The sequence below is a fragment of the Bactrocera dorsalis genome, chromosome 1 (genome assembly GCF_023373825.1).
Source record: "Bactrocera dorsalis isolate Fly_Bdor chromosome 1, ASM2337382v1, whole genome shotgun sequence".
NCBI lineage: Eukaryota > Metazoa > Arthropoda > Insecta > Diptera > Tephritidae > Bactrocera > Bactrocera dorsalis.
In genome coordinates, this window is record NC_064303.1 from 3,546,954 (window position 1) to 3,574,810 (window position 27,857).

Sequence of the window (27,857 nt, forward strand, 5' to 3'; positions counted from 1 at the left end):
TAAGATATCATTCACAGCACTTTTAATTAGCTTCTCAATTTTTCATAATTATTCATTTGTTTTTAGCAACAAATAACTGATTAACCCTTGGTGTAAAATTTTTGGAGACGACACTGGGCAAACACAGATACTAGAGTTTATGTTGTGCGAATTCAGCTAATCAACAATAATTAAATTAAATGTAATGACAATACTGTAAGCATTACATCGTCATACTACTCGTTAGATACGGATTTCTTCGTTATTTGTGTTGTCATTTAATTATTATTTCAAATACAAAGGAAGATTTCGCTCTAAAATTATCAGAGGCCAACAAGTTATAGGCTACCTTTTAATATACATACATACATTCTTTTTTAATCAATACATTTTTTTAGTTAGAACAGATATTGAATCATACCAGCTTCCAAAAACAGTATTTCTACGGTCTCCTAAGCACCTCAATAAACTTATTCTGAATATTTATTTTATGCAATATTGTCCCAAAATCAAATTTACTAATTTCATTCCTTTTGTATGCATTCCATGCCGCCATCATATCTTTCATATCTTTATCCTTCTCTTTTTCGGCAGCTGAGAGTGTTTTCACATATTTTTCGAATTTGTCTACCATGTTGCTTTGGTATTCGTCAACACGTTTATGCATCTCTTCACGGAATTCCAACCAGCCATGTTTTTTTAAAGCATTCCATGTTACCTGCTGTTCCGGTGTAAGTGGGTCGGTCTTAAAATTTTGAAATCTGCTCAAATGATGACCGACGATTTGTGCATCCTTTACAAACAAGAAAAAAGTGCTCGAACTTAACTGGTCGGCAGCTTGAACCTTATTTAAAACTTCTTTAGAGTCTATCACATACTTTCTAAGTAGATTTAATTCTTCCTGCATTGCTTCGCTCTCAATACTATACATAGAAGGATCAGCGAGCACATCTTTGGCTATTTGATTGGTTCTGTGCAGACCCAAGTTTGAAATATTTATTAAGCCTTTACTGAGCGCCTCCTCAAAGCCATTGTGACCGCTTGGCACAGCATTTTCTTCGGAGGAAGATGATCTCGGTAAGCATGAAACAAGCTGAAACAAAACATGGAATATTTATTTTAATTTAATAACAACAATATTTTCCGTATATTTTTCAAACCTGTATTAGCAAGAGTAAGATGATTACAAGGTACGTAGTGCCCTTAAACATTTTCACTTTTTGCGTTTTATTAAAAGCGATCTCTCAAGTTCCGCTGCACACTGAATGCTTAGCAAGCTTACGCAAGCTATTTATATGCGAAATCGGGACACGACTTAAAAGTCTTTGAATAACAAACAAAACTACACATTTTTGCAGACATTTCGACAAAGATAAGAGAAGTTCAAAGTCTTAAGCAGTACATTGGATTTGAGCCAAAATTTTATACATGAATAACTGTTTACTTATATATTAATATATATATAATCGCATATAAGTATGAGAACCTTGTTTATATTCTTATTACTTTCTTTTATTCAGAATTTAAACAACAATTTTGAATCTATATAAGATCATTAGGGTGTGCAATATCTCATAAGATGATTTGTTTTCTAAAACCACCTCTCAAGATCCAGCCGCAAGCTAAATGAGCTGTAAAACTTGAAGACTTTAAAGGACTTTTTTATAGAGCGGGAAGTTTTGTACCAGAATACAATTTTTTAAGGTTGAGATATTGAATGTTATACGCACACATGAGAAAAAATATAAATTAGTTTATATTAGAAATGAAGACCTTGTTAACAATGGATCCCTTTTCAGCGCAGAAACTGAAACTTCGGGAGCAGTTTGCAAAAAAATCGACTTTTGAATTAATGTACACCCTAATGTACATATATATTTTCACCAAACTAAATAAGGTCATGAAAGGTGAACCCATTCGTTAGCGAAAAAGAATAAACCGAATTATCAAAGTAATTAAAACAAAACTATAATACTTTTAAGCAATAGGTTGCAAGACTATAATGAAAGTAATAAATACGAAAATTTAATTGAATGAAGTACTATCTCTTTTCTTAGAACAGCAATAAATCAAAATCAGAAAGATCCAAAGATGCCTGCTAATCGAATTGTTCCGAAGTGTGCTCTTCTTTTTTCTTTTCAAATACGTTGAAAAAGTCATTTCGTATTTCTAATCAAACTTCAACTGATTTTTTTATATTTATACTCACAAATAAATAAACAAATATGTACCATTTTGATCGACCACCTTTTGCCATTTCTCCGCTAGAGACATTATTTCATCAGTGTAAATCGAAATTTCCGGACTGGAAACGAGCGAACCATTGTTGTGCTACACGAACTGATACGGCATCGTCTCCGTAAACTTCACAAATTTCATTGATGGTTTGCGTGACATTCTTCTCTTTTTTATACAAAAATTTCAAAATATAGCGAATATCTTCATTATTCTCATTAATTTTTTAACAGCTGCAACTTTTTTGCGACTTCTCCGAATTTAATTTTTTTTGGTTAAATGAAGCTTAAAATTTCACCCTTCCTGCACTATATGGTATGACACAATGTGATTGGTAGTACTGGAGATATACGCCTGCAACGACAACTATTGACAAAATACGAAAAGACTACCTAATATCTGTATTTTCCACATATGATAGATATGTATCATTAAATTACATGAAATTTTGCTTTGTAATTTTTTTAATCTTCAAAGTAGTGTTTCGATAACAAGAGTAAAGAATAGGTTTAACGAGATTCAATGTGTTTGCAAGTCGGTTGGCTTTGAGCCACGCCCAGCTGCCCCTAACGGCTAACACGAAAGATAACGAAACATTCCATTGGCTTGTATTGACACAAAGCCTTTCGAAGTCGCACAGAATAGCTAAAGCGCCTCACGAGATCGTTAGGCTTATCTTATATATATTATCTCAATCATACGATTAAATATATTGATTTGAAATTTGGACTTTTTTCAATAAAAATAAAAAAAAAGTTTCTGAGAACAATAATTTTGTCGCAGAAATTTTTAAAATCTGAAAAGGAAACTTTCTGAATATGTGGTTATTTTTGAGAAACGAAAATTAGTTGGTGAAATTTTGCTTTGAATGAAAAAACGAAAATTCCTATGTAAAATGTATGGGAACCTAAAAAAAAAAATAGCGACCCCTTACAGTTAAGCTACAGCTCCTGGCTTGAGGGATGATTTTTGGTTTGTCAATGACTAACATTTGAAGGAGTAAGAGTTGAAAAAAAAATTCAAACATTTTTTTTTGAAGCAGCCTAATAAGTATATTATACTTTCTCTATTGATATAGACAAACGTGAAAACCAGACGGATGGCATTCGAATAGAATGGTCCTCATACTGTAATCATAGCGGTCTTCGATACGTCATTTCTTTGCTCGCTTCTGCTCTCTTAATAAAAAATTTACAATTTCGAATTCATATAAGAGATAAATTAAATAATTTTGTATATAGAATCTTTTAAACATGAGACTTCAAATCTGTTGTATTAATTTATTTAATAAAGGGTTATAGCAATGTTTCTATAAGCGAAAACAATAGTTTAAGATACATAACATCGATTCGCTGGAGAGTAACGCTTGGCGATGTAATCTATTAAGCGTCATTTTGGTTTCGTCGATAAGTTTCATGTAATTTTGTGGCCGAAGTTGCACCACGCTCTGGAAGTTGAATTGTCACTTGCAAAATATACATAGTAACAATAAAATGATCGTAATCGTAGGGTCGATCCCTTATGAGTTAAAAATTAAATAAGAAACCGTTGCGTAGTACTTAAACAAGATGGGATACAAGCCCTCGGGACGATATATGGGTGCCACACGATTATCGTCATTGTAAAAGCTAAACGAACTGGAAATTGTAACTCCTGAGTGATAATAGTTGAATCCGATGATATCATTGCAATACGTGGCAACAGGACCACTCTGATTCGAGCGTTGTTGAGGTCTTTTTCTATTATTTGACAGTCACAATTATACGTTAGCTCCAAAATATTCTAACAGATGACGTTAACTGTTGGCTGGATTGAGTAAGTATTCAATAGACGGCGCTATGTTAAAAACAAATTAAATTCTACAACGCCTCTGGAAAAGTGTCCTAAATTTTCAAGTTGATCCGAAAAATAGTTTCGGAGACACACCTTGAAAACTTATGTTCTGGAGGTCAACTAAGCTAAGTGCGCCGTCTTTGAACACGTTTTTCTCGAAACTGTGTTTTTGAAGTCGACTGGCAAGATTTCTCGAGAACTACTTAACCGATCTTCATGAAATTTTACTCATTTGTTAGAGATACAATTCCTGGACGAAGTATTTTTTTCGATTAGAACTATTTGAAAAAATAGCGAAATATTCATTTTTTGGTAAAAGAGCCTGCCAAAAATCCAATTTATTTTTTCCCTTGTCCAAGTTTTAAGTTACGGTTTTAAATAAAACAAACCGAGTTTAAAATATTGTTTCACAAAAATTTCAGAATTTCTTTGCTAATAGTGTAGGTATGTAACAATACAAATTCTTATAAAATATTTAATTTTTATTTGAAAAAAAAAAAAAATTGTTAAAAAAGGTTGATTTTACCGAGTCCTTGTAACCCCTTAAATTACCGAAAATTTCGCTTGATACTTTTTTTAATATTCAAAGTACATATATTTTTAATAGCACATCCTTTGTGTGAATTCTGTCTAATCAAAATTATAAAGAAAATACTAAATTTTCTGTTTCGATAACAAGAGTAAGGAATTGGTGCAACGAGTTTAAATGGGGTTGCTATGGCTACGCCCAGATGCCCCGAAACACGCTAACGAGAAAAATAACGTAACAAACATCCATGTACTCATATTGACAGAAAGCTTTCGCAAGGTGCACGACCTGAGGCACTTCACTCGTTAGCACCTCGTTAGGGTTATATTTTGCATGAATACGAGTATTTTGTACAAAGCTGTCGACGTGACGAGTGTGCGACTTTTCACTGCGGACAACAAGAGCAAATGAAACACTACTTCCTTCATTTTCCTGAATAGTGAAGTCCATCGTCTTCTGGGATTCACAAGGTGTAATACACATCAACTACCTTAAAAAGCGCAAATGCTCACAGCGCTCTACTTAGCCGAATAATTTAAAAATATCAAAGGTCAACAAATCATAGGCTAACTTTTAATATACATTCTCATATTATATTTTAATCAATACATTGTTTAGTTAGAACAGATATTGAATAATGTCAGTTTGCAAAAGCAGTTCTAAGCCACTCATCATATTTATTCAAAATATTTATTTTATACAATGTCATCCCAAAAATAAGTTTACTAATCTCATTCTTTTTGTATGCATTCCATGCCGCCATCATCTCTCTCATATTTTTATCCTTCTCTTTCTCGGCAGCTGAGAGTGTTTTCACATATTTTTCGAATTCGTCTATCAAGTATCGTACAATTTCGTTAAGAGCTTTATCATGCTCTTCACGGGATTCGAAAAGGCCATGTTTTTTTAAAGCATCCCATGTTACCTGCTCTTCCGGTGTAAGTGATTCGTAACCAAAATGAAAATGTCTCATGAAACCACTAAGGACGTTTTCTGTATCTTTCATAAACAAGAAAAACGTATTCGAACCAAACTGGTCGGCAGGCAGAACCTTACTTAATGCTTCGTTAGAGTCTGTCACATACTTTCTAAGCAGACTTAATTCCTTCTGCATGGCTTCACTATCAATACTATCATAGAAGAATCAGCGAGCACATTTTTGGCTATTTGATTGGTTCGTTGTAGCCAATAGTTTACGCTTCTTATTACGAACTTTCGGACCACCTCCTCATAGCTACTGTGACCGCTTGGCACAGCATTTTCACCTACTGTTGGAGTTATCGTTGTTGCTCCAGGTAAAATGGAATCCACTGAATCGGAAGAAGGTGATCTCGGTAAACATGAAATAAGCTGAAACAAAACATGGAATATTTATTTTAATATATATTATTTATAATATTTTCCGTTTATTTTGCAAACCTGTATAAGCAAGAGTAAAATGGTTACAAGACAGGAACTGCGCTTAAACATTTTCACTTTTTGCGTTTTACTGAAAGCGATCTCTCAAGTTCCGCTGCACACTGAATGCGTAGGAAGCTTCCGCAAGGTATTTATATGCGAAATCGAGACACGACTTGAAAGTCTTTGAGGAACAAACAAAGCTACATATTTTTGCATACACTTCGACAAAAATAAGAGGAGTTCAAGTTCTTCATCTGTACATTGGATTTGAGAAAAAGTTTTATACATGAACAAATGTATACTTATACATATATACGTGCATATAAGTATGACAACCTTGTTTATATTCTTATCACTTACTTTTACTCAGAATTGAAACAACAATTTTTAATCTATATAAGAGCACTAGGGTGTGCTTTATTTCACAAGATGATTTGTTTTCTGAAAACACCTCCGTAGTTCCAGGTTTGGCCGTAAAAAGACCATTCAAGCTAAATGAGCTGTAAAACTTGAAAACATTTAAAGGACTTTTTTATAGAGCGGCAAGTTTTGTACCAGAATACAGTGTTGTAAGGTTGAGAAATTTAATTTTTTACACACACATGGGAAAAATAGGACCCAGACAATTTTTATATTAAAAATGAAGACTTTGTTAACAATGGATCTCTTTTCAGCGTAAAACTGAAACTTCGGGAGCAGTTTGCAAAAAAATCGACTTGTGAAATAATGTACACGCTAATGTACATATTTTCACCCAATTTAATAAGGTCTAAGAAGAAGAACCCAATCATTAGCGAGAAACAATAAACCTGATTATCAAAGTAATTAAAACAAAACTATAACACAATACTTTGTAGCAAAAGGTTGCAAGACTATAATGAAAGTAATAAATATGAAAATAAAATTTAGTGAAGTACTATCTCTTTTCTTAGAACAGCAATAAATAATAATCATAAAGATCCAAAGATGTCTGCTAATCGAATTGTTCCGAAGTGTGCTCTTCTTTTTTCCTTTCAAATATATTGAAAAAATCTTTTCGTATTTCTAATCAAACTTCAACTGATTTTTTTATATTTATACTCAGAAATAAATAAACAAACACGTACCATATTGTTGGACCACTTTTCACTTTTCGGGAACACGCTTGCTAGAGACATTATTCCAACAGTGTAATTCGAAATTTCCGGACCGGAAGCGAGCGAACCATTGTTGTACTAGAAGAACTGATACAGCATCGTCTCCGTAAACTTCACAAATTTCATTGGTGGCTTGCGTGACTTTCTCCTCTTTTTATACAAAAATTTAAAAAATTTCATTATTTTACTCATTTTTGAACAGCTGTAACTTTCTTTCAACTTCCGCGAATTTAACATTTTTTCTGGTTAATTGAATCTTGAATTTTCACCCTTCCAACACTATACAGTATGACACAATGTGATTGGTAGTACTGGAGATATACGCCAGCAACGACATCTATTGACAAAATACGAAAAGCCTACCCAATATATGTATTTTCCCACATATGGTAGATATGTACCAGTAAATTACAGTAAATTTCGCCTTGCAATTTTTTTAATCTTGAAAGTAGTGTTTCGATAACGAGAGTAAATAATTGGTGTAACGAGGTTGAATGTGGTTACAAGTCGGTTTGCTATGAGCCACGCCCAGCTGCCCCTAACGGCTAACACGAAAGAAAGCGTAACAAACGTCCATGGACTCGTATTGACACAAAGCCTTTCGAACAGAAAATCTGAAGCACCTCACGAGATCGTTAGTTATATTTTCCATGAAATATTGGGTATGACAAAGCTGTCGACGTGATGAGTGCTGCATTTTTTCACTGAGGGCAGCAAGTAGTAACACTACTTCATTTCAGAGTTTGCTGCTGTTTAAATGCAACTGAAAATATTTCTATCGCCCTGAATACTGAAGTCCGCCGTCTGTTGGGAACTCAGTATTGTGAAGTACCCGGAAATTGTATGCAAAATACAAAATAGTTATTTATTAATCAATATTAATTTTGTTGCCTTCAAAGTAATCCCCACCAGATTAATATACTTATGCCTACGATTTTTCCAGTCCTAGAAACACTTTTCATAAGCACTTTTTGGGTTGACCTTCAGCTCCTTGAATATTTTTTATCTCTTCGATACAGAGAAAACGGGTGCTATAGAGAGAATTTCAGTTTGGGGAACAAAAAAAATCACTCGTAGCCAAATCAGTTGAGTACGTTCAAAATTCCGGACGTTTTCGACGGATGTTCTCATGCAAACGCCTCTATACGCCCAACAAAAACTTCTTACCTGTACCTCCGGAATAAATTCAAAATATACGAATTCACGAATATCGAATAAACAAATAGCATTATTTTGATTTTGGAGCGGCTTTGGCGTGGTTTTTTTGGTTTTGGCTCGTTTTTCCACTCTATTCCAAGAATTGTTGACTTGTTTGGATATCCAACTCATAGACACATGTCTAATCAGCAGTTGTAATGTTTTTCATGAATGCGGTATCGGATTTCGCACGATCAAGCATGTCCAAAGAGAGCTTTTTATACCCAAAACATTCTCCAAATCATTCAAACGGACTCGCGGGCATGTCAAGGTCTTTGGTCTTTGAAAACTTTTACGACTCGTAGACTTGTGTTTACCAAAGTGGTAGACAGATCGCGCAATTTAATTTACCATAAACAAAAATACATTTAGGCACATTTTGCAAACCTGTACTAGCAACAGTAAGGTAGGAAATGCTCTTAAACATTTTCACTTCTTCTGATCTGTTAAACAGACTCCTCGATTCACACTAAAAGCGCAGCAAGCTTACTCAAGGTATTTATATGCAAAATGGGGACACGACTTCAGTGACTTTGAGTAAAAAAGAAATACATATGTAGCTGTACATAAAATAAGAGGAGTTCCATACCGTTGCACTTTACTCACACTTTCATTCATGAAAAATTGTTATATCCTATATTAGCATGTACGCGTTTGTAATAACTCAGACTACAACTCGGAGTTAGGTGAATAATTTGGTGTCCTTATAAATCGAATTACTAAGTTAAATGCGACATCGAAAATCTATTTCATTTATTTTAGAAAACGAATAAAATCAATAAAAAAGAATATACAATTTTATGAGGTACTATCCTGTTTAAAAATCAATTAAACCTATTTTCATAGACCAACAGTTATGACCAAACCAAATTGTTTCAAAGTATTTTAAATTTGTTTTAAATTTCAAAGCTATCAGTTGTGCTCTTTGGTGGACAGGAGTACGGAAATCCACCTACCGGAAGCCAATGGAAACGGCTCAGAGGCTCCCTGCGCTATGCATAACGGGAGCTTTATGAACAACTACAAAGGCGGCATTAGAACTGATACTAAACCAACCATCTATACACCTCCTCTGTGACAACTGCGCAGCAAAATCGGCAGGACGACTATTGGTTGCAGGAGAATATACATATAGAACCTTTGCACATAGCTCGGTGGGTAATGGCGGTTTGGCAAACACTGACTACATAATCTCACTTTTCAGCATGGTTAAGAAAATCAAAACTCGTTGGGACAAACTGCCTAGCTGCAAAACTGCAAAAGTCCTGTGCAAAACGATAGATCGGAAGTACACAAAATTCCTATTGGCAGTCGAAAGAAGAAACTGAAGGAATATTCGACACTATTTAGTGGCGACACAGACACGCAGAAGGAAGCTGATAGATGATAGAGAAGACTGCAAGAAAAGTTCGCTGATATACATATAAATAGACTGGATACAAATTAGACCCGTTATATGGGTGCCATACACGTCAACACAAAAAATACTCATGGACCGAATTTCCAACTGCAAATCGCTACAAAACTGATTGCTTGTGACAGCGTCACTGCAAATCGCTACAAAATTGTATTGGTGGAATCACGGTAGGCAAACCGGAATTGATGGTCGGTATTATTTTTCCCTGTACTCGGTGGAATTGATAGGGAATCATATATGTACTTTAAGATTCACACATATTTCCAAAGTCTCAATTGGAACCCGTATTGTCAACAACTCTTATACTTATTGAGAGAACACCGCGGTGAGCATATAATTTTACGTTTTGGGCCGGTCGATCGGCGACCAAGAGGTTCTTATATCACACCATTAGATTTTTTTCCATGGCCCAAAGTCTGTGCGGACAATCCCGCTTCTTTTCAGGTCTTTGAGCAAAACATCACGCGTGTCATTCGCTAGTCAACAATCGAAATTACTCATCGAAAATTTAACTCAACGGATGGACCATCTGAGACGTAGCCGCGGCCAACCTTTGAAACAGATATTCTTTTAAAAGTAAATGCAAAATAATGTTCTTTCAAATGAAAATAAATATTTCCCATTAAATATGAACGTAGGGAACATCAAAATGGATCACTTGTTATATTTTAATCAACACATTTATATATTTAGTAAGAATAGATATTGAATAATGCCAGTTTCCAAAAACAGTATTTCTACGGTCTTCTTAGCACCTTATCAATGTTTTCTGAATAGATTATATATTTCAGACAATCTTTTCGCAAATTTACTAGTCTCATTTTTTGTGTATGCATTCCATGACGCCATCATATGTTTCATCATATCTTTATTCATCTCTATTTCGGCACCTGAGAGTGTTTTCACATATATTTCGAATGCGTCTACCACGTTGCTAGAGTATTCTTCTATATGTTCATACATCTCTTCATCATATTCCAAAAAGCCATGTTTTTTAAAGCATCCCATGTTACCTGCTGTTCCAGTGTAAGTGGTCCACCCTTCAAACGATTAAATCTGTCGAATTTACGAACGACGTTGTTCGTATCTTCTATAAACAAGAAAATAGTATTCGAATCAAGCTGGTCGGCAGGCAGAACCTTATTTAATGCTTCCTTAGTGCCTGTCACATGCTTTCTAAGTAGATTTAATTCTTTCTGCATTGCTTCGCTCTCAATACTATACATAGAAGGATCAGCGATCGCATCTTTCGCTATTTGATTGGATCGTTGCAGACAAAAGTTCGAAATATTTATTGCCCCTTTGCGGAGCGCCTCCTCAAAGCTGTTGAGGCCGCTTGGCACAGCATTTTCACCTACTGGTGGAGTTATCGTTGTTGGTGGATGTAAAAATAATGCCACTGAATCGGAGGAAGATGATCTCGGTAAGCATGAAATAATCTAAAGCAAAACATAGAATATTTATTTTAATTTAATAACAAAATAATTTTCTGTTTATTTTACAAACCTGGATTAATAAGAGTAAGATGATTACAAGGTAGGAAGTACGATTAAACATTTTCACTGTTTGCGTTTTATTAAAAGCTATCTCTCTTGTTCCGCTGCACACTGAATGCAGAGCAAGTTTTCGCAAGGTACAGGGTGGCTGATGAAAGCCGCTACCAAAAAAAAATTAAATAACTTTTTTTCTATTTAATGAATCTGGTTAATTTTTTTTTTACTTTGCAGATTGACTTTTACATTTAACAATTGATAACTGGGACACTGAAACAAGGATTTGGATTGTCCGCCGCTATCACGCACATGAGTCCGTAGTTTCGGTTCAAAGAGAGTATAGGCGCACGTTTGGCGGCAATCCTCAGAGCAGATGGGCCATAATGAGACTTGTAAACAATTTTGCCGAGCATGAGACAGTCAATAGAAGACCTTACCATCGAAACCCTTCAGTTCGAACGGAGGAAACAATCGCTGCTGTAGCTGCTGCCATACAAAACAATCCACGTGTTTCGACAAGAAGCTTATCTGCTCAAATGGGTGTAAGCAGACAGTCATTACAGTCAATTATGCACAAAGATTTGGACTTATTCCCATATAAAATTCAAATGGTCAACAAACTGAACGCTGCAGACTTGCCGATTCGCTCGGAATTTTGCCAGAAGATGCTTCAAATGGTGGAAGAGGATGGGAAAATGTTGAACTTTCTTTTCATGTCTGACGAGACCCATTTCGATTTAAACGGCAACATAAACAAACAAAATTGTCGAATATGGAGTGCTTCCAACCCACAGATACTCCATGGGACGGAATTGCATCCACTTCGTGTCACAGTGTGGTGTGCAGTTTCATCTCACTGCATTGTCGTGCCCTGCTTCTTCGAAGAAAACGGTCACACCGTTACGGTTACTGGAGACCGTTACTTGAGCATGTTGAGAGAGTTTTTCTATCCAGAATTACGCCGAATGAGAACTTCTTTCAACTCTGTGTGGTTTCAGCAAGATGGCGCAGCTCCTCACATAGCCCAACCTGTTATGACAGAATTGCGACGAAAATTTCCCAATAAGCAGATATCCAGAAACTCCACATTCCGTTGGCCACCCAGGTCGCCTGACCTTACTGCACCTGACTTTTTCTTGTGGGGTTATTGCAAACAGGAAGTCTACAAAGCAAAACCAACAAATTTAAATGAACTAAGGCAATCCATTCGAGAAACAATTGCGGCTATTCCTGTCCCAACTCTCCAAGCAGTAATGAACAACTTTTTGGTAAGATGCCGCACATGCATCAACGAGCAGAGGGGGAATTTATATTCCATTATTTTTAAAACTAATTAAGCTATATTTAATCAAATTGAATGAGCTTTAACATGAATAAAAGAAAAATGAATTCCATACCCTGAAAAAAAATTATTTGAGTTTCTTACTGTAGCAAAATTCATCAGCCACCCTGTATTTTCCCCATATGAAACACATGTATAGTATCCTACTGCTTCCAGTCAAGGAAGCGAAGAAATCTCAAGTTGCACAAGCAGTGAGCTAAGTGAGGAAACCAAAAATCTGAAAAAACAAAAAATCACCCGGTCTCGACCTGATTACTGCCGACGTCCTAAAACAGCATCCTCAAATAAGTATAGTAAAAATTACCAACATTATTAACGCGGCTTTTCATCTTAAATACGTGCCAACTTATTGGAAACTTGATGAAGTTATCATGATTCCAGGAAAATGATGTATCTTTCTACAGGCCAATACCACTTCTACCGATAATATCGAAGCTTTTTCAGAAAATTCTTATAAAACGTATAAATAGAACGAAAAACCACAACTCCAGCGCATCAGTTTGGGTTTCGCGCCAATCATTCTATGATTGATCAAATCCACAGGATTACACACAGTATTGAAAAAGCCTTTGAGGAAGCAAAATATGTTCTGCCGTGTTTTTGGATGTTGCAAAAGCATTCGATAAAATTTGTCACAAAGGACTACTTTCGAAACTGAAACAGATTTTACCGAAACAGCATTATGACATCATAACATCATATTTATCAGATCGCTACTTTCACATTAAACAAGGAGAAAAATATGCTATCCTAAGGGAAAAAAAAGCAGGAGTTCCATAAGGTAGTTTGTTGGGCCCTGTCCTTTATATTCTATTCACGCACGACCTGCCAGTAGACTGCAAATATACAACAGCCACATTTGCAGATGATACCACGTTGCTTGCTGTTGGAAGTAGTGAACATGAGTCCACTACTAATCTTCAAAAAGCTGTAAATAAAGTCTTACAATGGGCAAAGAAATGGCAGATAAAACTGAATGAAGCTAAGTCTGTTCATTTACAACAAGATACAGCACTTACCATTTTCCATAGATGGTGGACGTATACCGTACTTTCAGGAATGACGCTTGACTCTAAGCTACGGTGGAAAGTTTACGTAAAAAACAATCGTAACGTAATTGGTCAATCGGTAGCAAATCAGTGTTATCCTTCGAAAATAAATACAAAAACAAATACTCCGACCGATTTGGAGCTATGGTGCACAACTCTGGGGATGTGCAAACGCAAGCAATAAAAAAGTCATCCAACAATTTCAAAACAAGGTACTAAGACTAATTGTCAAAGCGCCTTGTATTGCAGATGTGCTGATACAGAGCGTGAGAGGAGTAAATTTGGTTAACGCAGAAATATTAAAAATTGCAACAGCACATACATAGCTACAGCATTGTAACGAAGAAGACGAACTTCTAGAGATGGACCACCAAGACGTCTCAAACGCTTCAAACCCAGCGAACTTTAAAATTAGCCAATACTCTCATAGCAATTTTGTAATTATACATACGTTTAAATCATATTCATGTTGCTTGTTAGTCTTTTTTTCAATGTATACACAAAATAAAAAAAGTATCCCATCATTAGCCCGTTTTCTAAGGGTATATGTGAAGTCTAAAGACTATGCGGACATTCCCGCCTCGATTCACGCCTTGTAAGGAAACATCATGCGTGTCATTCGCCAGATACCAGTCAAAGTCGAAAGTGATCGAAGGAGTCTTCGAAAATTTATCGCAAGTAATCGACCATCTGAGACGTAGCCACGGCCAACATTTGAAACAAATATTCTTTAAAACCAAATGCAAAAGAATGTTCTTTCAAATGATAATAAATATTCCCCATTAAATTTGAAGTTTCTATGTTTGTTCTTAAGAAAAGTGGGGAACCTCGAAATGGATCATTCTTCATTTTTTAATCAACAAATTTTTTTTGTTTAGTAAGAACAGATATTGAATAATGCCAGTTTCCAAAAACAGTGTTTCTACGGTCTCAAATTTATTTCAAGCAATCTTTGCACAAACCTAGTTTTACTAGTCTCATTCTTTGTGTATGCATTCCATGCCGCCATCATATCTTTCATATCCTTATCCTTCTCCTTTTCGGCAGCTGAGAGTGTTTTCACATATTTTTCGAATTTGTCTACCATGTTGCTTTGGTATTCGTCAACACGTTTACGCATCTCTTCATCATATTCCAAAAAGCCATGTTTTTTTAAAGCATCCCATGTTACCTGCTGTTCCGGTGTAAGTGGGTCGATCTTAAAATCTTGATATCCGCTCAAATGATGAACGACGATTAGTGCATCCTTTACAAACAAGAGAAAAGTATTTGAATCGAGCTGGTCGGCAGGCGGAACCTTATTTAAAACTTCTTTAGAGTCTGTCACAAACTTTCTAAGTAGATTTAATTCTTCCTGCATGGCTTCGCTATCAATATTATGCATAGAAGGTTCAGCGAGCGCATCTTTGGCTATTTGATTGGATTTGTGCAGACCCAAGCTTAAAATATTTATGACGCTTTTACGGTGCGCCTCCTCAAAGCTCAAAACTACACATTTTTGCATACATTTCGACAAAGATAAGAAGAGTTCAAGATCTTTAACAGTACATTGTATTTGAGCCAAAATTTTATACATGAATAACTGTTTACTTATATATAATCGCATATAAGTATGAGAAACTTGTTTATGTTCTTATCACTTACGTTTACTTAGAATTAAACCAAGAATTTTGAATCTATATAAGATCACTAGGGTGTGCTTTATTTCACAAGATGATTTGTTTTCTGAAAACACCTCCTAAGTTCCGGGTTTTGCCGTAAAAAGACCATTCAAACTAAATAACTTGTAAACTTGAAAACATTTAAAGAACTTTATTATAGAGCGGAAAGTTTTGTACCAGAATACAATTTGTTAAGATTGCAAAATTCAATGTTATATACATACATGGGAAAAAATAGGACTTAGACAATATTTATATTAAAAATGAAGACCTGGTTTACAATGGATCCCTTTTCAGTGCAAAAACTGAAATTTCGGGGGCCGTTTGCAAAAAAAAAAATCGACTTGTGAAATAATGTACACCCTAATGTATATATTTTCACCCAATTTAATAAGGTCTAAAAAGAAGAACCCAATCATTAGCGAGAAAGAATAAACCTGATTATCAAAGTAATTAAAACAAAACTATAACACAATACTTTGTAGCAAAAGGTTGCAAGACTATAATGAAAGTAATAAATATGAAAATAAAATTTAGTGAAGTACTATCTCTTTTCTTAGAACAGCAATAAATCATAATCATAAAGATCCAAAGATGTCTGCTAATCGAATTGTTTCGAAGTGTGCTCTTCTTTTTTCCTTTCAAATATATTGAAAAAATCTTTTCGTATTTCTAATCAAACTTCAACTAATTTTTTATATTTATACTCACAAATAAATAAACAAACACGTACCATATTGTTGGACCACTTTTCGCCGTGTTTCCGCTAGTGACATTATTCCAACAGTTTAATTCGAAATTTCCGGAACGGAAGCGAGCGAACCACTGTTGTGCTAGAAGAACTGATACAGCATCGTCTCCGTAAACTTCACAAATTTCATTGGTGGCTTACGTGACATTCTTCCCTTTTTATACAAAAATTTCAAAATATAGTGAATTTCTTCATTATTCTCACTAATTTTTTAACAGTTGTAACTTTTTTTCAATTTCCCTGAATTTATTTTTTTTGGTTAAATGAAGCTTAAAATCTCACCCTTGCAACACTACTATATGGTATGACACAATGTGATTAGTAGTACTGGAGATATACGCATGCAATGACATCTTTTGACAAAATACGAAAAGCCTACCCAATATCTGTATTTTCCCACTTATGATAGATATGTACCAGTAAATTACAGTAAATTTCGGTTTGTGGTTTTTGTAATCTTCAAAGTAGTGTTTCGATAACAAGATTCAACGAAGTTGCAAGTCGGTTTGCTATGAGTCACGCCCAGCTGCCTCTAACGGCGAACACGAAAGAAAACGTAACAAACGTTCATGGACTCGTATTGACACAAAGCCTTTCGAAGGCGCACAGAAAATCTTAAGCACCTCACGAGATCGTTAGTTATATTTTCCATGAAATATTGGGTATCACAAAGCTGTCGACGTGATGAGTGCTGCGTTTTTTCACTAAGCACAACAAGGGCAAATGTAACACTACTTCATTTCAGTGTTTGCTGCTGTTTAAATGCAACTGAAAATATTTCTATCGCCCTGAATACTGAAGTCCACCGTCTGTTGGGACTCACTATGGTGAAGTACCCGGAAATTGTATGCAAAATACAAAATATTTATTTATTAATCAATATTAATTTTGTTGCCTTCAAAGTAATCCTCACCAGATCAATACACTTATGCTAACGATTCTTCTAGACCTCGAAACACTTTTCATAAGCACTTTTTTGGATGGCCTTCAGCTCCTTGAATTTCATTTTATCTCTTCGATTGACGGAAAACGGGTTCTACGGAGCCGCAATTTCATTTTGGGAAACAAAAATAATCACATGTAGCCAAATCAGTTGAGTACGTTGGTTGATCGATGATATTCTTTGCGTTTTTGGCTTTAAATTCAGTCACAAACGTAGCTCGATACGATGGTCCATTATCATAGTGTAAAATCGACGATTTCTTCTTCAACAACTCTGACCGATTTCGACGGATGTTCTCACGCAAACGCCGCAGAACGCACAAATAAAATTCCTTATTGGTTTTCTGTAGCCCCGGAACAAATTCATGATATACGAATCCATGAATATTGAATAAACAAATAGCATTACTTTGATTTCGGAGCGGCTTTGGCGTGGTTTTTTTGGTTTCGGCTCGTTTTCCCCCCTCCATTCCGATAATTGTTGACTTGTTTGCATGTCAAGGCAGCTGCTGTAATGTTTTTCATGAAAGTGGTATCGGAATTCGCAAGATCAAGCATGTCCAAAAAGTCTTGTTTTTAACACAAAATACACACCAAATTCATTCGAACTAACTCGCGGAGGATGTCGAGGTCTTTGGTCATTGAAGGCTTTGTACGACTCGTAGACTTGTGTTTTAGACAAAACTGAATCACTGTCAGCCTTTTACAACATCCGGAGCGATTCTAGACACGAAATTTGGCTAGAAATACAATTCTTGAATAAATTTATTTCTTCGATACTTCATCCATTGTAAAAACCGCAATGCACTACTGATGTGTACCGACTTAAGCAGCTGCTGTAACCAAAGTGGTAGACAGATCACGCAATTTAATTTACCATTAACAAAAATACATTTAGGCACATTTTGCAAACCTGTACTAGCAACAGTAAGGTAGGAAATGCTCTTAAACGCTTTCACTTCTTCCGATCTGTTAAAAAGACTCCTCGATTCACACTAAAAGCGCAGCAAGCTTACTCAAGGTATTTATAAGCTAAATGGGGACTTGACTTGAGTGGCTTTGAGTAAATAAGAAGAAATCTTCAAATGTTTATATTTCTTTCCTATGGGGATATGTGAAGTCTAAAGACTATGCGGACACTCTCGCTTCGCTTCACGCCTTGTAACGAAAAATCACGCGTGTCATTCGCCAGTTACCAGTCGAAGTCGAAAGTGATCGAACGAGTCATCGAAAATTGATCTCAAGTGATCTGAGACGTAACCGCGGCCATCGTTCTTCAAAAAATAAATGAAAAAGAATGTTCTTTCAAATGAGAATAAATATTCCCCATTAAATTTGTAGTTTCTATTTTTTCCTTAAGAAAAGTGGGGAACCTCGAAACAGATTACTCCTTATTTTTTAATCAACATATTTCTTTAGTTAGAATAGATATTGAACAATGACATTTTCCAAAAACAGTGTTTCTATCAATGTTTACAATAACTTCAAATTTATGTCAAGCAATCTTTCCCCAAACTTAGTTTCACTAGTCTCATTCTTTGTGTATGCATTCCATGCCGCCATCATATCTTTCATATCTTTATCCTTTTCTTTTTCGGCAGCTGAGAGTGTTTTCACATATTTTTCGAATTCGTCTACCAAGTTGCTTAAGTATTCGTCAACACGTTTATACATCTCTTCATCATATTCCAAAAAGCCATGTTTTTTTAAAGCATTCCATGTTACCTGCTCTTCCGGTGTAAGTGGTTCGAATTTAGAACCATGTGACCAATGAAATCTCTCGAAGCGGAGACCTATGTTTCGTACATCGTATGAAAACGAGACAAAAGTATTCGGACGAAACTGGTGGGCAAGCAGAGACTTATTTAAAACTTCCTTAGAGTCTGTCACATACTTTCTGAGTACACTTAACTCTTTCTGCATGGCTTCACTATCAATACTATACATAGAAGGATCAGCGAGCACGTCTTCGGCTATTTGATTGGTTCGTTGTAGCTCAAAGTTTACACAATTTATTAAGTTCTTGCGGACCACCTCTTTAAAGCTGTTGAGACCGCTTTGCACAGCATTTTCACCTACTGATGGAGTTATCGTTGTTGTTCTAGGTAAAATGGAATCCACTGCATCGGTGGAAGATGATCTCGGTAAGCATGAAATAAGCTGAAACAAAAGCAAGAGTAAAATGGTTACAAGACAGGAACTGCGCTTAAACATTTTCACTTTTTGCGTTTTACTGAAAGCGATCTCTCAAGTTCCGCTGCACACTGAATGCGTAGGAAGCTTCCGCAAGGTATTTATATGCGAAATCGAGACACGACTTGAAAGTCTTTGAGGAACAAACAAAGCTACATATTTTTGTATACACTTCGACAAAAATAAGAGGAGTTCAAGGTCTTCAACGGTACACTGGATTTGAGCCAAATTTTTATACATGAACAAATTTATACTTATACATATATACTTGCATATAAGTATGAGAACCTTGTTTATATTCTTATCACTTACTTTTACTCAGAATTAAAACAACAATTTTGAATCTATATAAGAGCACTAGGGTGTGCTTTATTTCACAAGATGATTTGTTTTCTGAAAACACCTCCTAAGTTCCGGGTTTTGCCGTAAAAAGACCATTCAAACTAAATAACTTGTAAACTTGAAAACTTTTGAAGTACTTTTTATAGAGCGGAAAGTTTTGTACCAGAATACAGTTTTGTAAGGTTGAGAAATTAAATGTTTTACGCACACATGAAAAAAAATATGACTGGAACATTTTTTATATTGAAAATGAAGACTTTGTTAACATTGGATCCCTTTTCAGCGCAAAAACTGAAACTTCGGGGGCCGTTTGCAAAAAACATCGGCTAGAGAAATAAGGTACACCCTAATTTACATATTTTCACCCAATTTAATAAAGTCTAAAAAGATGAACCCAATCATTAGCGAGAAAGAATAAACCTGATTATCAAAGTAATTAAAACACAACTATAACACAATACTTTGTAGCAAAAGGTTGCAAGACTATAATGAAAGTAATAAATATGAAAATAAAATTTAGTGAAGTACTATCTCTTTTCTTAGAACAGCAATAAATCATAATCATAAAGATCCAAAGATGTCTGCTAATCGAATTGTTTCGAAGTGTGCTCTTCTTTTTTCCTTTCAAATATATTGAAAAAATCTTTTCGTATTTCTAATCAAACTTCAACTAATTTTTTATATTTATACTCACAAATAAATAAACAAACACGTACCATATTGTTGGACCACTTTTCGCCGTGTTTCCGCTAGTGACATTATTCCAACAGTTTAATTCGAAATTTCCGGAACGGAAGCGAGCGAACCACTGTTGTGCTAGAAGAACTGATACAGCATCGTCTCCGTAAACTTCACAAATTTCATTGGTGGCTTGCGTGACATTCTTCCCTTTTTATACAAAAATTTCAAAATATAGTGAATTTCTTCATTATTCTCACTAATTTTTTAACAGTTGTAACTTTTTTTCAATTTCCCTGAATTTATTTTTTTTGGTTAAATGAAGCTTAAAATCTCACCCTTGCAACACTACTATGTGGTATGACACAATGTGATTGGTAGTACTGGAGATATACGCATGCAATGACATCTATTGACAACATACGCAAAGCCTACCCAATATCTGTATTTTCCCACTTATGATAGATATGTACCTGTAAATTACAGTAAATTTCGCTTTGTAAGTTTTTTAATCTTCGAAGTAGCGTTTTGATAACGAGGGTAAAGAATTGGTTCAATGTGGCTAACACCAAAGATAACGTAACAAACGTCCATGGACTCGTATTGTCAGAAACATTTCAAAGTCGTATCAAAAAGCTGAGACCCCTCACGAGATCCTTATGGTTTGTTTGAATGACAACTCTCCTCTTGAAAAGGAAGAAGAGTAAATTTACGGACGCGCTAAGATGGAAATGGGCCTCATCACTCATGATTATTTTTGATGAAAAATCATCTTCTTCTTGGTGGTGATTAAGGATGGCTTGAGCGCATGTTACACGCGATTGGCGTTCAGTAGCTAACAGCTGATGCACTGTCTGGACTTCTTACGGAAACATCTGCAAATCTTGTACCAAATTCGCTGTAAACATCTCCGACTGATACCCATTTGCGTGGCACGTCGTCTGGTCGATGTCGACGACGCTTCCATGACATCCTCGGCAACAGCAGCAATATTCTCCCCAGACGGCCAGGAAATCTGCGACGAAATTCATGTGTGCCAAAGTCACCGACCGATTATTGGTCAAATAAATAGTTACCAATAACCCGCGTTTTGGAGCAGTATAGCGTACCATTGTTTATTTCCGTGTATTTCGCATGTGTTTACTACACAAGTGTCAAAACAGAACTGACATTAGAGGTCAACTGCAAAATTTATAGCATCTCTTTTTATATAATATATATGGTCGAACTACAACAACAAATCAACTAACTTCAAAGTCCGTAACTGTCCCTTGCAACAGGCTAGCAGGATTGCTTACAAAATATTAAAGCACAAACAACTCGTGCTCATATGTCTAATAGTACATTAATCTCTTCAGCGAGATCTTAATAGCACAAGAACAAGTACATAAAGTCCAAGTATTAGGATGTGCCTACATTATTATTGCAGACGAAAAAAGTCCATGTACACCGGCAGAAGCTACACGTTCAAAGCAAGGTGCTACAAAACTAAAGAAGGGTAAAGATATTTCATGTGCCAAATTCATTGCTGAGATTGACAGTTTGATACGAATACAGCACTCGATTTTCATCTTTACTGATTCAAGACAATTCTGAATCAATATTAGAAATAAAAAAAAACAATTTAGACAATTTTTGGACGCGTCTTCAAGCTGCATATGTCGCAATGGTGGAATCTGATGACAGATCAGATCTACCAGAAAATTTTAAATCCTCGGCTTACGCCAAGTATGAAAACTACCTGGACCAGTTCGAAGAAACAAAAGCGATGATTTCTGATCAACTAAAGGAATTAAAAGCAATTGCACCTACTCCACATCCGAGAGTAGAGCTGCCACAAAGTCAAAGTCAAAAGGCAAGTTCAGGCATATACCTCAAAGTGCCAGCGTGCGTTACAAAGATATTTCATGGAGGTTATGAAAAATGGCCTTCCTTCCTGGACATGTTTACAGCCGTATACATAAACCATCTAAAATTATTACAAGCGCAAAAATTGTATCACCTCCTATACGAAACTAAAGGTCAAGCAGGCATAATAGTAAAACAGTTCATTCTTAATGACGATAATTTCATTTTGGTTTGGGAAGCTCTAAAAGCTAGATACGAAACCGAAAGATTACTGGTCGATAAACAAGTAACGACACTAATGAACTTGACAAAAATTAAAAAAGAAACAAGTGTAGAATTCATCAAACCAGAATCCACTGTTTCAAATTGTTTTTCGGTTTTATCGACACAAAATATTCCCACAGACAGTTGAGACCCTATTCTGGTAAACATATGTACCGCAGCATTACCAGAAAATCGTTAGTTTTGTGGGTGCAATCGCTCTCATCACGAAAGAAGTGTACAACGTGGCAACGAATGAAAGACTTTCTAACTAACCAATATTAAATTGCGGAAAGAGTAAAAGTAAAAATGGACAGAACAAAAAATATTCAACACGACCTCAATATAAGCTTCAATAGACCCCAAGCTAGAAGCAAAAACAAATCAAACAGAATTTTTAACAAAACATAATGGTTTACATAAACTTATATCTTACGCGAAGTTTGAAAACTTAAAAGTTAACAAACGAAATTATTTTGTGAAGTCAAAAAGACTTTGCACAAGTTGCTGGTCCCATGCGCATACATACACAAATTGCAAAAGCAAATTTAAATGATTATATTGTCAAGAAGACACCATACAATGCTTCATTATAGCACATTTCCCCTCTCCCCCAAAAAAGCGCTTATACAAAAAGAAGCATGGGTTTACATAATTACAAAAAAAATCGCAAAATCCAAAATTTTAAAAATTGCAAAGCAACATGGTGTCTGCTCAAGGGCACAAAAAGCTCAAACGCCGCACAGCGGAACACAAAGTGGACTAGTTACAGAACTAGTTACTACCATACTGACATCAAGTTGAGTAAGTATAATACAAATGAATACCTTAATTCACAATTAAGGAAAGCTCAAAAGTTAAGGAAACTTCGCCCCATAACGAACAATACTCTAAAATATCAGTATTTCGAAGACCTTTCTAAAGCTAAAACTACGCGATCAAATAATGGCCGGTATGTCGTACGACTAACACTAGAGCCACAATTGTCTAACATCCCAGATATTGGCAAAAAAAACAAACTGAGAATTCATTCTGACGATCCCAATATTAAAAATTCAAATACATATATGTATATATCACTTTTCGACTCCCCCAGGATGTTTTGATACGAATACTGCTCCGAAGCGGTGATAACCTACTTATTAGATTAAAATTTCTACACGGCGAGTAACTTTTTCATGTTTCAAAAGGAGACGCATGGCGTGACTGCTGAAGCAGCAGTCGTAGTATGGTTCGACAAAAGTGCATATTGTCAAATAATCGAGGTAGATCATACCTTCTTAATCTCCTTTCCAGTAAATAAGACAGTTCTTATCTTCTTCGACGTAGACGAAGGGTGTGACCACATCAAAACATGTATTTATGTATACAGACAGAAATCACTAAAGTCTCTTAAAAGTCGATTAAAGATAGTGAAAGAACGCCATGACCTCTCGGTGCATCTGACATTCTATTTCACGATAAGTCTGCAATGGTTACCAGATTAAAGCGATATTCTTGTTAACTGTGAATCCGATAAACAAGCCAGAGCGGGCACAACCCTGCAATTAGGCCCCGGAAAAAAAAGAATTTATACGCCTCTGCCTACTTGAGGGTATTTAATCGACAGACAGGCTATTAAGTACTTGAACGGAATATGGAACATACATCTTATTTTTCTTTGAGTTGGAGTGCTCTCATCCATACGGCCGATAAGACCTATCCTTAATTAGCTGAACCATGTCATTGAACGTCGTACATCTTATTCATATCATCGTTCCATTGACTGCAGTATTCGCCGTTGCCAAGCAGGACGGGATGATACAATCATGTGTAGAAGTTCATGCAAGTGAGGAATGTTCTCTGAGCGCCATTCAATGACCTAATAAATTTATTAGGAGTGTTTACACTCCATTATATTGTATTGCGATGTTTGAGGAGGTTTTTAGTTTTTAATAATTTTCTCATCGGTATGAATATTTTTTCCTGTAAATATCCAAGCCATAACACCATATGTTTTTCAGTTTTCTCCAAAGTGGAATTTCGACTACAAGAAGTTGTTTTTGAACTAAGTGCGTCCCAGAAATTACTGATTGTCGAATGGAACTCTCATGTTTTTTAATTAATTTTATTGACGCTTCGTTTAAACCAAAAGTTAAAGAGGTTGTTTTTTAATCGAGGAAACCCATGTAACCCCTTAAATTACCGGAAATTTTTCGCTTTGCACTTTTTGTTATTATCCAAAGTACATTCATATATTTTTAATAGCACATCCTTAGTGTAGATTCTGTCTAATCTAAATTTTCTGTTTCGATAACGAGATTAAAGAATTGGTGTAAAGAGTTTGAATGAGGTTGCAATGGCCATGCCCAGCTGCCCCTAAACAGGCTAACAAGAAAAATAACATAACAAACATCCATGGACTCGTATTGACAGAAAGTTTTCGGAAGGTGCACGGAAAAGCTGAGGCACCTCACGAGATCGTTAGGGTTATATTTTGCATGAATATTGGGTACAAAGCTGTCGCCGTGTAGAGTTCTGCATCTTTGTACCGAGGACAACAAGAGAAAATGAAGCACTGCTTCAATTGAGTGTTTGATGTTGTTTGAACGCAACCGAAAGTGTTTTCTACATGGTTTCGAAGTCGTTGAACATCAGATGTCAAGGAGCAGTCGTAACATTGGAATTTACCTAGGAAATATTCTCTGGAGAATGTGAAAACATTTCTATCGACCGGAATAGTGAAGTCCATCGTCTTCTGGGATTCACAAGGTGTAATACACATCAACTACCTTAAAAAGCGCAAATGCTCACAGCGCTCTACTTAGCCGAATAATTTGGTCGCTTCAATTAGGCTACGAGGCACGATATTTTTTCGAGATGACCTCTTGCGATTACTTTTTTAAACCAACTTGTCAGCAGCGTTCGGGCCGACTAACATACAAGTCAATACGAGGCTTAGTAATTTTTACTCGCCTTACTTCAAGAGTTGCAGAGAGTTCCAAGTAAGGAGAAAAATCAAGTTCCAATACCTAATTCAATAATCTTGCAAAATAAAACAAATATTTTTGGGTCAAATTTCTGTATATACGAGTATACATTTCATAGAGATTACATATATTCGTATATATAGAAATTTGACTTAACACATACTCACATGCACAGTTCAGTATTTATTTTCGAGTGAAAATATGTACATAAATATGTCTCTATAGTTCCCATCTAGGGAAATGCATAAGCTCTAACAGTCCTTTCGATAGTTTTTCGACGGTTTAAAGCAACGAACTCTTCAAAATAAGTATTTGTTTCCATATTCACCCCCTCATTTTAGTGGACTATTTTTTTAAGCCTTCGAAGGAGGGAATAATCACTAGGAGTCCCATCCGTCTAATTTATTTGTTCCATCGATCTGTCGTAGGACAAGCTGAACGAGACAGAGCGTGAGTTTGGTGAAAGAGCATGTCATGAAACTTAAATAGCATTCCAGTTGAAACAAAGATTGTTAAGACTATTTTATTGTTTGTGACGCGATCTCTCAGCCAATCCCAAATCTTTTTACAACATGAAATACTTGAAAAATAAAAAATCTAATCTCATAGAGTCACCTTCACAGGACTTTTAATTATCTTCTAAATTTTTTTTAAATATTCAGTTTTTTTTGGCAACAAATTGCTGATCACTCATTGGTGTAAAATTTTTGGAGACGACACTGGGCAAACACAGATACTACAGTTTATGTTGTGCGAATTCAGCTAATCAACAATAATTATATTAAATCTAATGACAATACCTTAAATGTTACATCGTCACACTATTCATTAGAAACGGATTTTCTCGTTTTTTGTTTCGTAAAAACAGAGTTGTCATTTAATTATTCTTTCAAATGCAAAGCAAGATTTCGCTCTAAAATTATCAGAGGACAACCAGTCATAAGCTAACTTTTAATATACATTCTCATATTATTTTTTAATCAATACATTTTTTAGTTAGAACAGATATTTAATAATGTCAGTTTGCAAAAGCAGTATTTTTACGGTCTCCTAAGCCACTCATCATATTTATTCAAAATATTTATTTTATACAATCTCTTCCCAAAATTATGTTTACTAAGCTTATTATTTTTGTATGCATTCCATGCCGTCATCATATCTTTCATATCTTTATCATTCTCCTTTTCGGCAGCTGAGAGTGTTCTCACATATTTTTCAAATTCGTCTATCAAGTTATGTACGTATTCGTTAAAACGTTTATACTGCTCTTCACGGGATTCCAAAAAGCCATGTTTTTTTAAAGCATTCCATGTTACCTGCTCTTCCGGTGTAAGTGATTGGTACTCAAATTGAAGATATCTCCTGAAATTGACGATTTGTGTATCGTTTACAAACAAGAAAAAAGTATTCGAATCGAGCTGGTCGGCAGGCGGAACCTTATTTAATGCTTCCTTAGAGTCTATCACATACTTTCTAAGTAGACTTAATTCTTTCTGCATGGCTTCACTATCAATACTATACATAGAAGAATCAGCGAGCACATCTTTGGCTATTTGATTGGTTCGTTGTAGCTCAAAGTTTCTAATATTTATTAAGCCCTTGTGGAGCGCCTCCTCAAAGCTACTGGGACCGCTTGACACTGCATTTTCACCTACTGACGGAGTTATCGTTGTCGTTCCAGGTAAACTGAAATCCACTGAATCGGAAGAAGGTGATCTCGGCAAGCATGAAATAAGCTGAAATAAAACATGGAATATTTATTGCAATTTAATAACAAAAACATTTTCTGTTTATTTTGCAAACCTGTATTAGCAAGAGTAAGATGATTACAAGGTAGGAACTGCGCTTAAACATTTTCACTTTTTGCGTTTTACTGAAAGCGATCTCTCAAGTTCCGCTGCACACTGAATGCGTAGGAAGCTTACGTGGGGTATTTATATGCGAAATCGGGACACGACTTGAAAGTCTTTAAGTAACAAACAAAGCTACATATTTTTGCATACACTTCGACAAAAATAAGAGAAGTTCATTGGATTTGAGCCAAATTTTTATACATGAACAAATTTATACTTATACATATATACTTGCATATAAGTATGAGAACCTTGTTTATATTCTTATCACTTACTTTTACTCAGAATTAAAACAACAATTTTGAATCTATATGAGAGCACTAGGGTGTGCTTTATTTCACAAGATGATTTGTTTTCTGAAAACACCTCCGTAGTTCCAGGTTTTGCCGTAAAAAGGTCGTTCGAGCTAAATAAGCTGTAAAACTTGAAAACTTTTGAAGTACTTTTTATAGAGCGGAAAGTTTTGTACCAGAATACAGTGTTGTAATGTTGAGAAATTAAATGTTATACACACACATGGGAAAAAATATGACTGGGAAATTTTTTATATTGAAAATGAAAACTTGTTAACATTGGATCCTTTTTCAGCGCAAAAACGAAAACTTCGGAGCAGTTTGCAAAAAACTTGTGAAATAAGGAACACCCTAATGTACATATTTACACCAAATTAAATAAGGTCTAAAAAGATGAACCGAATCATTAGCGAAAAAGGATAAACCCAATTATCAAAGTAATTAAAACAAAACTA

At 35.4% G+C, this 27,857-nt stretch overlaps 1 protein-coding gene and 1 long non-coding RNA gene across 7 annotated transcripts; both read right to left on the minus strand.

The window, feature by feature from the left end:
- LOC105232386 (uncharacterized) lies at positions 1-27,798 on the minus strand. Of its 6 annotated transcripts, none has more exons than XM_049446794.1 (3): positions 27,060-27,208; positions 26,573-26,992; positions 1-697 (listed from the first exon to the last, which is right to left on the minus strand). In XM_049446794.1, the coding sequence occupies exons 1-3, from the start codon at positions 27,108-27,110 to the stop codon at positions 422-424; spliced, it is 747 nt and encodes a 248-aa protein (XP_049302751.1). In that variant the 5' UTR covers positions 27,111-27,208; the 3' UTR covers positions 1-421. The 6 variants fall into 6 exon arrangements, with proteins under 6 accessions (XP_049302751.1, XP_049302755.1, XP_049302752.1 ...); XM_049446795.1 differs by lacking the exons at positions 1-697; positions 26,573-26,992 and adding exons at positions 14,519-14,782; positions 18,691-19,125 and having other exon boundaries at positions 27,060-27,798; XM_049446797.1 differs by lacking the exon at positions 1-697 and adding an exon at positions 14,519-14,782.
- LOC125775834 (uncharacterized) lies at positions 5,212-6,147 on the minus strand. Its single transcript, XR_007421398.1, has 2 exons — positions 5,996-6,147; positions 5,212-5,926 (listed from the first exon to the last, which is right to left on the minus strand). It is a non-coding gene; the product is annotated as an uncharacterized LOC125775834 (long non-coding RNA).
- Positions 27,799-27,857: the final 59 nt, after the last annotated feature.

Excerpts from the sequence above, each read along its gene's own strand:
- LOC105232386 (XM_049446794.1), bottom strand. The coding sequence starts at position 27,110 with ATGTTTAAGCGCAGTTCCTACCTTGTAATCATCTTACTCTTGCTAATA. Across the intron at positions 26,993-27,059 it reads TCTTACTCTTGCTAATACAG|CTTATTTCATGCTTGCCGAG; the intron begins GTTTGCAAAATA and ends GTTTTATTTCAG. Across the intron at positions 698-26,572 it reads CACTTACACCGGAAGAGCAG|GTAACATGGAATGCTTTAAA; the intron begins GTAACATGGAAT and ends CCGGAACAGCAG.